This window comes from Pyxicephalus adspersus, chromosome 11, assembly GCF_032062135.1.
Source record: "Pyxicephalus adspersus chromosome 11, UCB_Pads_2.0, whole genome shotgun sequence".
NCBI classification, from domain to species: Eukaryota; Metazoa; Chordata; class Amphibia; order Anura; family Pyxicephalidae; genus Pyxicephalus; species Pyxicephalus adspersus.
The window spans coordinates 57,136,589-57,155,746 of NC_092868.1; the positions used below are offsets into that span (position 1 = coordinate 57,136,589).

At 36.8% G+C, this 19,158-nt stretch overlaps 2 protein-coding genes across 2 annotated transcripts; both read left to right on the top strand.

Moving 5' to 3' along the window:
* Nucleotides 1–7,806: 7,806 nt before the first annotated feature.
* LOC140341304 (indolethylamine N-methyltransferase-like) lies at nt 7,807–10,910 on the top strand. The gene is made up of 3 exons (XM_072426951.1): nt 7,807–7,983; nt 8,181–8,388; nt 10,130–10,910. Exons 1-3 carry the CDS (start codon nt 7,836–7,838, stop codon nt 10,557–10,559), a joined length of 786 nt encoding a protein of 261 aa, XP_072283052.1. The 5' UTR covers nt 7,807–7,835; the 3' UTR covers nt 10,560–10,910.
* A 3,045-nt stretch (nt 10,911–13,955) lies between these two features.
* LOC140341361 (nicotinamide N-methyltransferase-like) lies at nt 13,956–16,769 on the top strand. Its single transcript, XM_072427044.1, has 3 exons — nt 13,956–14,120; nt 15,455–15,662; nt 16,163–16,769. The coding sequence occupies exons 1-3, from the start codon at nt 13,970–13,972 to the stop codon at nt 16,590–16,592; spliced, it is 789 nt and encodes a 262-aa protein (XP_072283145.1). The 5' UTR covers nt 13,956–13,969; the 3' UTR covers nt 16,593–16,769.
* Nucleotides 16,770–19,158: the final 2,389 nt, after the last annotated feature.

The window sequence follows — 19,158 nt, forward strand, 5'->3', positions numbered from 1 at the left end:
AACCTAATAAAACTATTGGTGAAAGATATATGCATTCCTGGTAGGGTTAAATCTTGTTGGAATATGAAGATTATATATAAATGATAACAATGTTTGTAAGAAGGTGATATTATGACGAGATGCTTATTAAATAACTGAGGAGTACAGGAGTAAGGAGTTAATCCAGTATGTTGTGCTGGTGTAGGGAAAATAGCAGCAGGAGGAGCTGGTGGCAGCCAATAAGATGCAATGCATTGCAGCAACAATTGAACCATTTTTGTTTCGGGTTTACATTAGGGGCAAAAAAACTCGTATATTTTATAAACTCAACATCAAATGGATGAATCATAAAAAAAAGAGGACTGCATACAAAGTGGCATCATCTCTGTTTTGTGACCCCTCTAAGCAAGCCGTAGAAACTCTTTTCCTGCTTTTATCATCCAAATTTGACAGACAGGTCTATGAGTACCTGAAGAAGATAATGCTAAGATAACAGAAACAAGTCACCAAGAAATAGAAAGCACTGAACTTTCACAACATGTTAATAGATAATCAATCCTACTTGCTGCACAAAAACAAGTCATGATCAGCTGAGTTCCCATGATCTGCTCCTGAGTACCTGATTACAAAATAAAATGTATGACTAGAATATTAAATCCGCGTACAATGAATTACTTTTCTTAATATAATCCAAATATCAGAATACTTCATTGTCACTGTTACAGATCTGAGAGTAGAGAACATTACTCTGTGATAGAAAATGGAGTCCAATAAACTTTGTTATGTACACCAACATGAAGCAAGAATATTGTTGAATACTTATTTTTTTGGAAAACCAGGAATGGTCTTCGCAGATGAAGCACTGATATTTCCAGTAGAGAAACTTCACAATATGTTTAGCAAAGGTATGTTCATATTTTACACATAACTGAAACCTAATTATCCCTATTTAATGTACATAATATGTTGGTGCTATATTATTATAATTATTATTAATAATAATAAAAATAATAATTATAATAATAATGGCCAGAGCAAGTTTGCCCTGATGGGCAATCCCTTTTTTATGAAGAGTAAATATAACAGCCTTTCATGCTAAAAAAAGAGAAAAAGCTGTCAGATTTGTATTTATGCTGAAAGCAATGAAGGAGATAATAAATATCATTGTGATCTCTATTGCCTGTAGGTCACATAAGGAGATCCCTTCATTAACATTAGTTTTCGTCCTCTAATCCATCATTTTTATTCATCCTCCAAATTCATTCACGATATCCTCCTGAGGTTCGATGAGGTGCATTATGGAGCTGAGAAAATGGCTGGGTGCACGTACCGGGGCCTTTGACTGGAATCACACATCCACATTTGTAATGTAAATTCTCTAAAATGACTCCTGGATTTTATGGTGGCTGCTAAAAACCTATCCCAAAGTATGTGCGTACCCTAAACTTTATTTTTAGTTTTGATAAAGCAAGGAAAAGTGTAAATGTAAAACCTTTTGTTGCTTGCCCAATGAATGGGTAGAAGTAAACTTCATATTTGCTGCAGTTCTTTGATAATAATAATAAAAATATGTGCTTTTATCAATCTCTCACAGCAGTACGTTTGCATTCTGGGCTCCAGATCCCACGTATGATCCGACTGCTGTGATTGAATATTGAAGATTTGCTAAAGGTCCCCCTCCCCTCCATTGGGGTTCTTCGTTGCATCCCGTATAGAATTCCAAGGTGATAGATATCACTGAGGAAGCAGTTCTCACCTGTGTCCAGTTTTTACATATCAGTTTCTGTGACACTTTATCTTGGACTCATTCATGTTTATCTTTAGAGTTTTTATTTGATCAATATACATAATTGCTGATATTTTAAGACAAAATATGAATTAACATTTGTGATTTTTATTATAAAATTTAGCCACATGTAATCCCCTACTTTTACAGGTTTTACCTTTCCAGGCCTTGGTTTCACTTGCTATTAAAATAATCAATTTGCATTGAAGCTTTTTTGGCATTGCAATCACCAGAAATGAGATTTGTGAGCCCTTTTGAGGGACAGCTAGTGATATGAAAATGAAATTTGTAAAGTGCTGGGTGATATGTTGGAGCTACATAAATAATGGTTAATTATAATAATAATAGGAAGAAGAAGAATATTCAAGTTCTTTGCAAAACTCCTGAATGAGCTGACATACATCTGAAAGTGCTTCTTTTAAAGTGGGCCATAAGATGCAACCACAACTTTACCACCATAAGTAAACCCCAAACATTCTTCCTGGGGAGGAAGACGTGGGAAGGAGACGCATTCCCTCAGCATAGTCACCAAATTTGATAATTTTGCCTTTTAAAGCTACCTCTTTTACAATATCCCTAAACTGTATTTTTCCCTTAGTCACATTGCAAATTAAAGTGTAAATACTTAAAGAGATAACACTAGAGCTGCTCAGAAAATTCTGACTCGGAATGAAGCTGGTTGGTTTAGTGAAGAAATTCAATTTCAGGGGCTTTGCAATTCGTTTGAATAGATGGCAGACATAGCTATAGATGCACATTATTCTTCTTCTTATTATTATTATTATTATTATTATTATTAATAATAATAATAATAATAAACAGGATTTATATAGCTCCAACATATTACGCAGCACTGTACATTACACTAGCTTCAAGTTAATCTCACATTAGATGGGTTTAAATCAAAATAAATTAACCCATCTCTTCAACTGGGAAAAGAACCCTTTCAGAGTTGTGTATATTAATTTAGATGATAAAGCCCAAGGTCATTCAAAGGAGCTTTGGCAATCCTCAAGAGCCACTTATATCTCTTAAAAAAGGGAGAAGCTTCACCCAAAAAAAGTATTTTGGATTTCCTGTTCACTGCCATTTAACAGGTCAATGCTAAGGTATGGTATGGTAACTGCTATGTCACCCATGTGAACTAAAATACTGATTTGGCTTCTAAAAATTGTGGTGACTCTTAAGGCCTTTATATTGTAAATTTACTGGTGATTTCAATCACTTGTTTCTTCCTTCAAAATATACTTGAAACTAGAATTAAAATGTTATGTTCTTGATACTTTTTGAAATGTCATTTGAAATGTCTTCTTTTTCCAGTGGCCAACAGGAGGGGAAGGAAAAGCAGGTGAAGTCAGCCATTACACAAGTTGTGAAATGCGATGCAGAGAATGAAAATCTAACAGACCTGGTGCTGATACCGCAAGCCGACGGTCTAATCTCTGCCTGCTGGACGTCATCAGCAAAGACCTAGAAGACTACAGGAAAATCAAAAGATTCCTAAAGCTGCTGAAACTTGGAGGATACCTGATCTTACTTGGGGTCATAAATGCCGCTTTTTACACCATTGGGGAACACATATTCTATTCTCTCTGTTATGATGAAAGCTTTGTAAGGAATGTTGTCATTGAAGAAGGATAGACCATTGTTCAATGTGAGAATTTCCCAAGAAAATCTTAGAGTTGTCTCGTTGAATATGATGGGGCTCTTTTCTTTGCAGCTTATAAAGAGAAGTAAATAAAGGGAAGCTCCAATTGGAGATAGAGTAGATATAGATCCACCACACAAAATGTGTTCCAGAATTTAATGAAACCTTAAAAAAGCTCTTTTGGTATAAAAATATCTTCCCAACAGAGGTACTGGCATATTAAGTTAGGGCTTGACATTAGGGCCCTGATTTATTAAAGTTCTCCAAGGCTGGAGAGAATACACTTTCGTCAGTGAAGCTGGGTAATCCAGCAAACCTGTAATGGATTTCCTAAAAGTCAAGCTTTTGTTAGCAAATGTTTTCCATTCCAGATTTGCTGGATCACCCAGCTTCATTGTTGAAAGTGTATTCTCTCCAGCCTTGGAGAACTTTAATAAATCAGGGCCTATGGGTAGACTCTAAGGTACAGTTACCCTACATTTGGAATTAGTTTTAGTTTCATCTAAAAGCTTTCACAGGTTAGAGTAGTTTTTGCTTTTTTATTGACTTGCATGGAATGAAAAGTGGTTCTGAAGGTTCTGAAGGTTCTGAAGGTTCAAAAACCCATGTACACTTGCCCATATAGATATATTTTTTTTTTTTTTTTTTACATATTTTCACATACACTTGCTATTTTAAAATACCTTCAATTATTACAGTAAAAGTGCTGTATTTTGTAATGGGACAACTATGGGTCTGTGTTTTCCAAGCTATCCAAGAATGGAGACATGGGAGAACCTGGTGACAAATGTTTTCTTTACAAATAATTTTATTTTATAAAAGTATTATAGAGGTAAATAACAGCGGACTACATGACATAGACATGGAGTACCGTAAATGAATGTAAGTAACAGTACATTGGCAGTGAAAAAGTACAATCACAAATAGTATTGCAGGAACATGCCAGGGAACGGACTCATTGAGATCGTCAGATAATGGATTGTGATGGGGCACTGGAGATGAAGGAGGAAGGCCAGTCAAATGGAGAAGACGTAACATAAATATGGTTATTTTGTGGGGCTAGAATGAGGTTGGATTTCCTTGCCACACTCAGAAGATCTTTCGCATTGAGGACAGGAGTCCAAGTATGTTTGTTAGGAAAGGATGCTGACACTCATTAGGAGCATAGTAGGAGAGGGCCATTCATCAGCTGACCCCATGTGTGCAGATGAACATCCTAAATGCAATGAGTACTCCTCTATACGGGATCACCCAGGTTCTCCCATGATAGCTTAACTTTTCCAGTCTTGGAGAGCCTAAATAAATCCTACCCTATGTGTCAGATAGGAACATACACTCTCTGTAAAATATTGATGATGTAGGAAGACTATTTTGTATTAATTCTCTTCCAACTTGCTACTTCTGCCTTCTAGCTTGATTTATTATTTGTGCAAATATAATTGAGAAGATATTGTGTTATTGTCTAATATTGTGTGGCCAAATTTAAATTGATTAGCAATTTATTATGATGGTTTTACCACTTTTTTTAGTGCTGTTACAGTTGATTCTGTAATTTGCTTGTTATACATAATAAATAGTAAATTTGAGCTGCTGAGAATCTCACAGTGTGTAAGCATTTTCACTAAAGGAGAAAGGAGGACCATTGGCAAGACTGAGGAAAAGGCTGGAGTTTAGCTAAAACCTCAGTCTCAACTAATCTGTAATAAAAAGTAAGGTGAACAAATTTCAGAAATTCTGGTTTCCAAAGGCAAACGCAAAATGTAATGTATTTTTTAAGTTTAGATTCCAAAAAAGCTCATGCTGTTGTTTGATATCATCTTCATCCCATCAAGCAGGGCTACCAGGTGCTTTCAGAACCTTTCTTTCCACGTTTATATCATTTGCTGCTCCGTAACAGACACTTAAAATTCTTTTAGGTTCTCATTGACTTCAACGGGACTGGTTAGAAAATCCCTAATTTTGAAGGTATATAAACATATAATATGGGGGTATATATCAAGATTTTACGATGGACCACAAGGTAATATATCTAGGGTTTCCCCTTTGTTTATTTTGCCAATCTAATTTTCAACATCTTGTAAACTTAACCATCGTCTGCTAAAACGAACCCACCCATTCCATACCTAAACCCATTAAACTAACCATATTCGTAAAACTAACCTTTATTCTGATCTCAACTCATTAAATTTAAAAATACAAAAACTGACCTATGCCACATATCATATACCAAATATAATGTTGGTTCCCAACACCAGCAGACTAAGAGAGAAAGAATAATGCTATTTTATATTAAATGATCCTTATTTTAAATACAGAATGAATCCCTTGAATTAACAAATAACTGTGAGATAATATTGACCTTAAGTCTGATGATTGTACCGCCATGGAGTCTTGTGAATTCAAAACCAAATACAGATCTTCAAAACATATTATGACATTAAGGATAAAGGACCTGTTAGTGATATTAATATAAATATTTGGACCCTATAAAAAAATAATAAATTGGTTGGGGTCTCCTAGCAAACCCTCTTTACAGCAGCAGACGCTCTTGCCTCTTGCCAATCTGGTGTCCCAGATATATTAGCAAATATTGGAGTTTGAACGTCCTCTCCATGTGTATTTATTTTGTTTGTCCTCCACATCCTGAAAACATTCACAGGAGGTATTTAACTCAACTCCAAGAAAAAAATTGTCCATTGTTATAAACAATTATTATAAGGGCATTAGACTGGGGGCATCTCAAGGGAGAACTGGTGACATGACTGGATAAAATACAAAAAAAAGTATATAAACACATGACATTAAAAGTTTTATATGATAATAATTCTCATTGGCCTTAACATATTGTTTGTTTGCATTGGGACATGCAGCAGAAGAACTGTCAGCATGGACACTTACCCGTTCACTGCAAGAGACCAGAACTGTGGATATAGGGTTGTAGTAGCAATAATATTAACCAGAATATCACAGAAGTATCATACTTTATTACATTACTAATGCTTCTGGAGTAAAATCATATTACAGTATGAACTCACTGGGTGAAGGGGAGGATATCATAAGCCCCCATCATCCAAGGGGGCTCCCATTTTCTACTTAACCCTCTCATTATTTTGGGGGCCTGGTTGTGACAAGGAGGCTAAGCTTAATGCTTGGTAAGGTCTGGCTTAAACTATAATAGGGATCCCCACTCCATTTCTGTCTTTATAAATATTTAAAAACAAATCAAAACACAATTTACAGCTAAAGGCATCCTCCAAGTTTTTTATTTGAAGTATTGTGTATTTAATTAGTATTTACTAAGTGCGCCCATGCTGTATAATAGTATTTTTTGTTTTATCTTGGTGAGTTTGTGAACGAAAGTGTAGTACCAGGGTTAGTACCAACTAACATGGGAAAAAAGTATAGGAATACTAATAGGTGAAATTATTACACAAATTGACTTCACTTCCCCAGATTTGTTCAAGTGCTTTGCAATTAACTTATAAAACTGTCAGCCCATTACTTTAATGTACATCAGTTGCATTAGTAGTTACATTTCTGCATTAAATCTGATCTAAATTACAGTGGAATTTTACCTTTTCTAAACCTCTTCACTCATTCTTAAGTTTAAAAGCAAATTTTGTACACTGTTATGATCATTTGTGATCATTACAAAGGACAAGAGTGCACTCTTAGCATCTGGAGGAAAAGAAGTCTGGATAAGGAAGGGATTCTTCAATAAGGTCTGTGAACTGTTCCAGGTACTATAGATTTATTTTTTAAAAAAAGCTGGATAATTTCTAGAAGCACAGACTATAACTGGGGATTAAAGAAATCAGGAAGGAATTTTTTTCCCCTGTTGCAGTAAATTGTACCAGGGTTTTTTTTTGCCTTCCTCTGGATCAACTATGTCCATAAGGTTTTATATCTTGGATATGTTTATTTCCCTAGTGGTTGTATTTGATGGACTTATGTCTTTATTCAACCTGACTAATTATATAACTATGTTATATCATAGTTACAAGTTCATTCCTTTTTTTCTGGATGGGCTTGAAGAAAAAGAGGGATATTGTTTGTAGAAAATAACATATAATTTACTAAATCATTTCCTTCTGAAAATGTTAGTTGTCTGGCCTTTTCTGACTTTCAGTCAATGACCTGAAACAAGCACAAACAAGTGAAACAACTAGGGATAAACATGAGGTATGGTATACAGGTATAGACAGTCAAATGGTTAAGTGATACAAAATTGAGAATAAAAATAAACACCCTTGTGATTTTCCCTGTTCAGGCATAAGATTTAGATAAATATTTATATGATAACATTGACTTTCATACTAATCGTCAGTTGGTCCCACACAACAATATATAAAGGTCAGAGGAGATTCAGTCATCATGGATAAGCGTGGTGAGGATTAACCTGAGCATCATAAACCTTAAAGGATGGATTGTGAACCTAAAAAACTCTATCATGTACATGGATTTGATTCACGAAACCATACAGACACTTTTTTTTCTAATAAATCACCGTTTGTGGTGGATTGCTTGAAGTTCCATATGGACAGTCTTTATCATAAAGCACTTGCCCAGGGTGAGTATGGGGAATGCACTTTATACCAATTAGTGAACATTCCTTACTGTTCATAGCCTAAAAAGGAAAATTAGCTCAACATTGTAACATTTTGCTTAATTTTTAAAAAAAGAGAGGTCCAGAACCTAGTTTTTGGTGTCTGGAGCTGGTCCGGCTAAACATTATTACAAATAGTTTCTGATAATCTTCTCCTACAGGTCATATTGGAGGCCAACTTTTACTTGACATTAGCTGCGGCTGTGTCATCCATCAGCTTTTTTCAGCTGTGGACTTCTTCCAGGACATTATTGTATTGAAGGTTAATGACAGATGCATCATGGAGCTGAAAAAATGGATCAGTGGCGAGCCCGGGGCTCGTGATTGGAAACATTGCTCATCGTATATAACAGAGATAGAAAAAAAGAGGTACTGTGTCCGTCAAATACTTTTCGTGATTTTTCAGGCTGTCTTGGCTGTAATCATGGAGCACTTACTATAGAGATACAAAAATCTTTATAACATAAGTAGATAATTAGTTTTAGTTATGGATGAAAGATTTGTTCCACGTTTGATTTACCTCTACTTTTGGTTGTCTTTGTTTCATCGAAAGCTAGATTCTACTTAGAGAGTGAATGATACATTTTACTATTTAACTTGGGTTACTAAAATATACAAAAATGTATGTGACCAGTGAGTGAGTGAAGGCAAAACTATTTGGGGGGAAGAGTTTGGCCTTCTGCTAAAGTTTTGAGGGAGTTGGATCAGCCACTGGGTCCAGGATCTATAAGTCCAGGTAACCACCATCACCAAGACAGAAAGCAAGGGGAAATTCTACATTTTAGAGCTGACATTAGAGCAACAGGTGAGGGTGGGGAAATTATTAAATTGGGATTCTAGAGACAACTGTGTAAGGGTTTAAATCTCCAATTTTTGAAATAAGATTTGTTTTCTTTTTTGACAAATGGTAATAATAAATCTTCACAGTGGTACACAGCATAAAACAAAATGATAAGAATTTAATGCTTCTTGACTTTATTCATGGTCATTGTGGTTATTAGGACTTTGAACAATCAGTTAGGGCCCCAAAAACCCCACTAAATTTGGCCCAGGATAAGGCACAATAAACCCCTGTGGCAAACTATGCTTCAATTAATTCTAATAGGATTAACTCTTTAAAAAGTATTTAGCAACAGATGTGGTTGCTATCATTTTTAGGAGAGATTTATTCTCGATGTTGTCATTTTTGCCCAGTGCAATAGGACATTTCTTATCTGTCTTCTGATTTTTTCTTGATTTGCTTAATTTCACCCCTCTTGAAGTATAGAGAAGTAAACAGTCAGATGAAAATGAGGTATAGTCAAAAGTATGATGTTATTGTTAACACGGCGTTTGGGTTTGATTAGGATGATTTTTGGTGCTCTACCCTTCTCTATACATGAAGATCCCTAGCAGGCAAAAGACACCTCTCCCTTTTTTATACTTTCCACCAAATATAATATGAATATATATATATGAATATGCTAGTTATTAGGATCTAAATAAGTTCAATGACCCCAAAATCAACCAATGCCTAGAAATGAAATACATTAAACCATTCAAGGTTGAGCATCTTTATTAGTTATGAAGCAGTTCACGTCGTAGTTTTTATTAATGTTGTTGCAATTCTTGGACCTTGTATACTTTTCCATATCCTGTACCATTCTATATGATATCTATTCTTGACTAAAATGTTATTGTTATTAATATATATTGGTCTGTATACTCTTCAAAGGTTAAAAAAAGTTTCAAAAAGGTAAAATAATAACTGAAAACAAAGACAAAAGGAAAGGCACCCGTGGTTACCGAGTAGTCCATATATTACAGGTGTGCCCACACTTTTTTGGCTTTCGAGCTACTTTTAAAATGACCAAGTCAATATGATCTACCAACAACGGTCTTTGGACTTAATGACTCCTGTGCGCGGTACAGTTTATTTTGAAAGGCAGGGCTTCGCAATTTACTCACGTTGCCTTTGCAATCTACCGGTAGAGCGCAATCCACTTGTTGGGCACCCTTGGTGTATTATATTGATCCCTTGAGGTTCACAATTTCTATTCCACATCATCAGTGATGAACTGAAATATGTTTTAGATCCAGCTCCACCCTTGACCCAACTTTTCTATTTCAGTGATGCCACTGAGGTTAAAGAACAAAAGCTAAAGAAGGCCATCAAACAAATTTTGAAGTGTGACTTTGAGAAAGAAAATCTCACCTATCCAGTGGTGCTAAAGCCTGCCAACTGTATCATTACAACGGAGTTTCTGGAATGCATCAGCATAGACCTTGACGAGTTTGTGAAAAACCTGAAAAAATGTGCATCTTTGCTGGTACCAGGAGGACACCTCTTAATGCTCGGAGTAATAGATGCAACTTTTATGGTAGTTGGAAATGACAAACTGCATATACTTAAAATGTCAGAAAATGAATTTAGAGATAGTTTTCTCAAAGCTGGGTTCATTATTGATGTTTGCGAAGTACAGAAACGAGATGTGGCTGATGGTTACCAGCTTTTTGATTATGAGAGCATTATATTTGTGGCAGCCCACAAGGCCAACTAATAGCCCCATAGTTGTTCCCAGACAACTGAGATCATTAAATGTCACTGTCAATGTGATTGTATGGCTTTCAAATGGCTGGTTCCTGGTTTGATGTCCCATTATGATTTGTGGGAACAGGAGCAGCTATATTCCCTACCCTCACAATATCATTATGACCTAAATGCTCTAATAAAGCAAAAATCAATATTTTCAGCCCTGCTGATTAGTTACCAATGGCTGCTTGAAAGAAAAGAATCTCTGCGGTTGTCATGATGCTTCTTCTGTGACTAAATCAGTTTATTAAATTATATGTGTAAAATGTAAAAATATTTGTGTCTTTAGTTGGCCTTGATCTTGTTTTCTGGTTTACCTTTTGAATTATTATTTAACCTCTCAATATTTAAAAAAATAAAATAACAAGATACATACCTCTTCTCTCCCTTTGTGTCTCAGAGGTAGCAGTAAGCTGATAAAGAAAACAAAACATCTTTTATCAATAGGGGCTCACAAACATATTCATAAAACCATTATTTATTTAAATGGTAAAAAACAGTTCATGTATCAACATTACTGGACATACATAATGCATGATGGAGTCAACGCGTTTCACATGTGCTTCTTCAGGAGAGAAAAATTTTGAGACTAGTACAACCTATTGCACTACAATAATAATTACAACAATAACATACACTTACATTAGTTATCCCATTATTCAAATAACTTTCTCGAAATTAACAAAAAAAAGTTCTTCTTCTCTAAGTGTAAAAAAAGTCACCGGATGCCAAGTATCCCTTTATGTATGATGAACTTTTTGGTTGAAGAGGTGACACTGAAATCCAACAACGACCTACCTACAACAGGATTGCACAACCTCATTTAGGTTAACAGTTTTGGTATGTTAGAGTCTACCTAAGACAATACTAAAAAAAGCAAACTTTCATAAAAATTAAACAACTATCACTAAAACCACCGGCCATATTGGTCATATACATTTCTACTATAGCTGGGAGTTCAGTTTGTGAAGGTTTGGCAAATTCTTCAAACTCAATATTTGAGTTGAACCCAATTGAAGTCTAAGATTAGTCCTCCACTTGTATAGTTTCCTATCTAGGTGAAAGTTTTTAGAGTTTTTTTAGTATTAAGCTAGGTGAGAAGAGGAATTGATAGAATGTAAAGACTTTTTCCAACACCACTATCATCATCATTGTGTCCAAAAACCTTAGAACGCTGTTCAGGAAGATATAATTTTTTTGGTAGGCTAGATTGTTAAGGGATACAAAAGCATGATAAATGAAATATGCAGGGAAACCGAGTTTAAAATTATGCACAGAGCTTACAAAGTTTTTAAGCCTGAATCAGCAAGTACATCACCTAGGCCTGGAATATCCTGTACCAAATGTGCCATAACCTCTGTCTCACCTATTTCATCATCTTTAATCACATTTTTTGGGGAAAATGTTCCTAAATATTAAAAATGTGAAATTAATAAATACAATATAAAAAACGTTTTTAATATTAGAACTCAAATGCGTTATTATTCTAAACATTTTTTTATCAAAACCCCCTTTTAGACAGACTTAAAAAAATTGAAAGAGGCAGAAGGGTGGTAGTGGACAGTAGAAATTGGCTCCCGAGGCTTGGTTTAGGGATCCACACTATATGACCAAAATAGCCGATTATATCTGACCAAATGAGAGAGTAGTAAAAAGATGACTTTACATGGAGATGCTTCTAAGTTGCTTGTACAAAGCTCTTCTAAATGATGGCAGGGAAGTCTGCTACCCACAGTGGACAAGAAGGCAATAGCGGCTGCACCACTAGCTAGGTAGGTGTTGCAAACATTCTTTAGGTAGCAGGCAGACCTAGCCACAGGAAGCAGGCACAATCATGACTGGTCTATGATAGCTAACACGTATGTTGGCTCCAGTTTTCATATTAACAACCCTAGAAGTGAAGAAGGATCCTACATACTCCTAAACCTTGAAAATGGACCAAATTTCAAAGCTTTTGCGTCCCATCAGAAAGGGTCTTTAGCACAGCCTGGGGAGCAGTGACCATAAGACACAGCCATAGGCAATAGTGACCTAATTGAACCCGGCTTAGACATGCTTGAGCTTTAAGGTTTGTTTATGACATTGATACCACCGCCGGGCTGATTGAATACCTATATATACCAAAAGACATGAGTATGCTATTAGTTAAGACTGTTATTTGTGCTTTGCAATGCTGTGCCATAAATAGAAGGGTACCACATGATAACTTTACTCCAAGAACCAAATTGGCTAAAGCTTTAATTTTACCATAAGAGATCTTTCCTCTGCTTTTGACACTGTTGATCACCCCCTTCTAATAAAGATCATGCGCTCCATTGGTATCAGTGACACTGCTCTCTCTTGGTTTGCTTGCTATCTGTCTCATGACTCCTTTCAAATTTCTTTCAATGGTAATTCCTCCTCGCCCACTCTCCTCCCTGTTGGTGTTCCCCAAGGGTCAGTCCTTGGACCGGTTCTCTTTTCTCTGTACACCTCCTCTCTCGGTAGTCTCATATCCTCCTTTGGCTTACAGTACCATCTGTATGCTGATGACACTCAAATCTATCTGTCCACCCCTGACCTGTCTCTCTTAGTCCTGGATAAAGTCTCATGCTGCCTGTCAGCCATCTCATCATGGATGTCTGACTGATTTTTGAAACTCAACCTGGATAACACAGAACTCATCATCATCTCCCCCTCAAAATTCAAATCTCCCCCTGACATAAATCTAATTGTTAACAACACTGTTATTCGTCCCTCCCCTCAACCCGACTCTCTCCTCCACAATTTATTATGAATGCTGCAGCCGGACTCATCCATCCTTCCCACCACTCCTCTTCCACTGCGGTTTTGGGGGAGCAGACTAATGCAGGGCTAATAATAATTGCTAAACAGTCATTAGTTACAGCCCATGTTACAAAATCCTTTTAATCTGACTGATGTTGCCAAATGTTTTTGGGGTTATGCTGATGTTTTGTACTACAAAAGTAAAAAAAAAATATGTTGCTATATACAGTAAAGCAAAATGTATCTCTTAGACAATGTTTTGGGCTTCCCCACACAAAGTGTTTGGTTTCATTATCTTCTGAAACCCTGTTCAGCCAACTTGTCCATGAAACAGATTCATATTCAATAGTTTTAGCTGTTCCCTACTCTTTCCAAAACTAAACAAAAAGGTCTTGGCTTCTATTCTCCTATTTATCCTATTTAAATATTGTATTTTGTTTGGTATTCACGATGCAGTCACTTGAATCTCTGCAATCAAAGTATGAGGACTCAAGTCACAATGTAATAATATTGGTTGTCATTTTAATGAAGTTGCATAAATATTGAAAAGTTGCATTTATTACAAACATTAGAAAGCCAGGATTGCTGTAGTGGGGACCTCAATATTACAATATGGAGCCCAGCTCCTATAAGCTCTACCATGTACATGGTTGTCATTCAGGGGATTTCTTTGACAATTACTTTTGCAATAAACCGGAAATGCCCTTTGGTCATGAGAGCTTGAGGTATCCTATGGAAAAGTTTCATGGTGCATTTTCCACAGGTAAGTAACGCTCCTTTTGAATTTATAAATTCTTCTATTAAACACATCTAGAAAGTAGAGGAAAAATGTGTAATGAAAAATATGGTATGAACTTCCAATTTGCAGAATAGTCATGTAGGAGTAAGAACTAAAACAGTAAAAACAGATGGAGATACAACAGAGCTGCTGCTGATCCATGTTTTAGGAAAACCTAGACATATTTAAACTTGTTATTAGAATAGAGAAATATGCATTAGGAGTCTTAACATTAGCAAGACATTATAAAATAAGACCAATCAACCCAACTATAGGGGAAGTCTGACTGTAGTCAAAATATGGAGTGTAAAATTCAGCAAAAATGAAAAAAATATATTTTTAATGGGCACAGTAGGTGTGAAGATCCAAGAACTCAGCACAGGAATAACGGGAACCCTACATAATGGGCACAATAGGTGTATTCCTGCAGAGATTGTGGGAGCTGCTTATAATAGGACAGGAAATCCTCAGACTGAGAAACAGAAAGTGCAGGAATTCTGGTGCACTGAAGGTATGCAGACCTAGGAACTCAGCACGGGGATAGTGGGAAATCTTCACAAAAGGAACTGCAAACGTGCAGAACTGGGAACTCAATGGGTAAAAATGGGTACAGCAAATGTACAGACCTAGGAACAGTGCAGGAAGTGAGAAAGTACTGCTCCCAATAGAATGCATAATGCATAAAAAATGCATAAAGTGTCCATTCCAAATGGTGTTGGCTCTAAAAAATGGACACAGCATGTGTGCAGGTCCAGGAGCCAAGTTGTAACCCGGCAGTGGCTTCACCCAACTAGGGCTTATGTAGTGCAAGTGGGACTGCATTTGGGATTAACTTGTGCTATATTATCTGCAAGGTACTGTCTGCATCAGACTAGTGAAAGGGTCTCATGGTGTCTCTATTGACAATACAAAATCTCTATAATTACTGGAATAATTTTGGTGAAACTTCATACGTTTAAGTGTTATCTCCTTTGATATTACCCAGTACCCAGATCAACATTGGTTGGGTCCATTTAAAAAACTCAGATTCAGGCAACAGTCAGATGCATTGGAAGCCAACTAGGGAAAGACTATCAGAAGTTTACAAGTTAACAAATATTCAAGGCCAGTCTATGGTGTATCCTTGACTTTCCTAACTGAATCTCTCAGCAACATATCATGGGATGCTACTGATCACACTATAGTAGATTTGTGCATTACAACAATAAAAGAAAACAAGTAAAGGTAAATTAATGAGATATCTTCAAAATGCAAACGCATAGTGTATAGAGACCAAACCAAGATTGATTACCTACCTCTAATTTTATTTTGTCCTGTAGGTCACTTTAAAGGAGACATATTGATTGATGTCAGCTTGGGTCCAGCCATTCACCATCTCTATTCAGCACTGGGATATTTCAAAAATATTATTCTTCTAAGGTCTAGTGACCATTGTATTTTAGAAGTGAAAAAATGGCAGAACAGCAGAACTGGAGCAATTGATTGGTCGCATACATCCGCCCTTGCTAATGAGATAGCAGAAAAAAGGTGAAAAATCTTCTGGTTTAGGCTGAATGATAACTTCTGATAAATTGGTACCACTGGGAAGGGAAACCAACATTTCTTTAATAACTAAAATAAGCATTTTTAGGTTTGTGACAATTACTTTGAACCAAATGTTAATATTGTATGGAAAAAATGTGTCCTCATAATGTAATTTAAATGGTAATATAGTAAACTAAATGTTACCAAAACTTAGGAAAATCAAACATAGGGAGGGAGCAGGGGGGGGGGGGGGGTAAAGCAGGAGATGGAGGAGACAATAGAAAAGAAAAAAAAGGCAGAGGAGGAAAAGCGAGTGTTTAGAATGTAAGGACAGCAGAGGAGGGGATTGAAGGTGAAAATAAAAATAGGTAAGGGAAAAGAGAACGAAACAATGAGAAGAGTGACACAGTAAATTATTAGCCAACTTAGACCTAATATGCCCAATGCCTCACGTAAAATCTGTTGGACGTTGTATTTGACATTGTGGTGTTTTTTTATTTTAGTGACCAATGTGAGAACAAGGAAATATTACTCAGGACAGCAATAACACAAGTTGTAAAATTTGATCCTAACCAGGAGAATCTCACAGACCCTCTGGTGCTACCCCAAGCTGACTGCCTGGTGTTGGGCTGTTCTCTGGAAGCCATTAGCAAAGACCTTGAAGATTTTGTGAAAAACTTGAGGAAATTCTCAAAGCTTTTAAAAGCCGGTGGAAACTTGCTGTTTTATGGAGTTTTAAATGGCACATTCTTTGAAGTTGGTGGTGTTAGGTTCCATGTTGTAAAGTATAATGAAAGCAACTTGAGAACAGCACTCAGTAGTGAGGGGTTCGTTGTCAGTCATTTGGAGGTTACTCAAAGAAGGGCTGAGAGTAATCTGTGTGATTTTCAGTCCATGGTGTTTTGCACAGCTTATAAAGAAAATACTGTTTAGGTAACAATCAAACAAATTTCAACATGCCACTTGTATAATGTTAAATTGTGGAGCAGGTCCTGTGGACAGAGGATACTAACTACAGATCTCCCTCCAATGCAGTCATTTTAGCTTAACGTTTTTGGCAGGCTTCTAGAGATACAAAAGCCTTGAAAATGTGGTATCCTAAAAAGTATATTAACAGCCTTAATGATTGTTTGAGCTAATAAAAAGGAGAATATTTTAAATATTCAGTTTCTAGAACTTTTATTTGTGGTGCTTGCCCCAACTTACCCCACGTTTTGAAGATGCTTTGTGAGCAGTAAAGAATTAAATGCCAAGAACTTTTCTAAAAGATTACCACCACATCTGATTTGATTCACTATTAACACAGATCTACACTGTGGTTTAGTCTTTGTGCAATAATGAATTGATGATTTACAGCACCTAAAGAGATACAGATATGACTGGCCCAGGATGTGTTCCCGCCTTGGGCTGTGTGGTAGATGGTGTTGGGTAAAGGGGGACCTTTTCTCCAATGGTGAAGAGTTTCTTCTTCTTCCAATTTGGGGGCTTTACTCTCAGTATGACAACTGGTTTATTCTGTTTATCAGAAATGCTAGCAGGGATTTCTGCATGATTTGGGGCTGGAAACAGGTTGCTTTTAATATAGAGGAATCCTTGAAAAACTTTTAAGTCTTCAGGGAACCCCAGGTATAGTTAGTATATAGCTCACAGCTCACAGTATATTATTGTGGTGGTGAGTGGGAATAATTGGTCTTACATTGCTGGCCAATGGGAAGAATGTCTCCCTTACAGATAGCCAAAATTATCATTGGTGTCACCTAAACTAACCTGAGAGGCAGAAACTGCTCAATGCCCAAGGTACCCCAAGTAACCTTTGGAGGAACCCTGGTACGCTGGGTTAGTGTCTTGAAGACTGTGAAGTATAGCAAATATGCAGATACAGTAAGTGTCGGGGTAAGTATCTCTAAAGTTGTTTAGAAAGTGTCAGAAATTTATTGCACTTTTGTCATTTTCATATCACTATACAAAGCTGTAACAAAAATGAATCCAATATAATGCACATCCCTTATTGAAATCATACAACACTGATATTCTGGAGTTATAGGAAATCAGAAGCAATAAACAAGGAAAATTGAATAAAATAAATATTTCATATAATTACAGCAATAGCTTCCAGCACAGTAGCTGACATTATTTGTGAGGCGTTGTGTCAGTGTTTTGAATTGACTTTTAATGATAAGGTCAGGAGCTGGCTATAGTGTGACCATGTCAGTGAATACCTGTCCACATTTGACACTTACTTATTTGATCCAAAAAGAAAATTTGAGGAGAACAAAACGAAGGCAAGAATTTCAAATTCCAATTTACATAAATGTTTTGTCTAAAATACCTTTATATATACTTGAATATTTATGGATCCACATAAAACAACAGTGTAAGGCCCTGGTCATCATCAGTCCTCACCAGACAGCAGTCCCCCACCTCAGTCTTCACCTTTAGGGAAGGACAAGTCTGGGGATGGCCTTGCAACAAGTCAGGAGCCCACAGATAAAGCAATACCAAGATTCCAACAGAGCCAAGTACAGAATACAGAGTAGAAGTCATACACAGAATATCCATCCACCGAATGAAGTACACAGGGGCAAAACACAAGCAGAGTCAGGGTCACAAGCAAAAGGTCGGTCCAGGCTGCATACAAACGATAGGTCAGGAACAGGCAAGGTCAACAACAATAAATCAGACGAAACACATTTAGCACAGATTAGCCCACCTATACACTACAACAGGCCCTGGGGACTGGAATCAGAGAGGCTATGAGGAGATGCTGAGAAGTTCCTGGCTTTGCCCAAGAAGAAGAGAGCCAGAGTTATGAAATATCACATTTATTCAACATATTCCCCCCTGAGACTGATGTACTTGGTACAGCATAGTTGCAGCTTTTCTAAACCATTCAAACAAAAGTCCTTTGGTTGGGCCACAAACCAGCTCTAAGCAGAATTGTTCACGTCAGAAATGTCCTCAAAACGTTGCCCCTTCAGGTGTTTCTTCAAATTCTGGAACAGATAATAGTCCGAAGGGGCCAGGTGAGGTGAGTTGGGGGGGTGGATCAATTGGAAACCCAGGGTGATCAATTTGGCAGCCACAACGTTAGACGTGTTTCCAGGTGCATTTTCCTGCAAAAAAAGATCCCCTCTTTGATCAAATTTCCACGGTGTTTTGTCTTAATTGCCTCCTTCAGCTGGTTTAGGAGGTTAGCATAACACTGTCCAGTGATAATAGAGCCCTGAGGTAGGTAATCCACCAACAGAATACCGTCTTCGTCCCAGAAACTGACACCATGACTTTTTTGGCCAATTTCTGAGTTCGGAACTTCTTCAGCCACAGGGACCTGCTTTGTCGCCATTCCTTTGACTGTTCCTTGGTTTCAGGATCATAGATGTGGAGCCAGGTTTCATCCTCAGTCACTAACCTAGCCAAAAAGTCCTGTGCAGCCTCAAAATGGGCCAAAATGGCTTTGAATGCTTCAACTTGTTCCTTCTTCTGATCACTGTTCAAACAT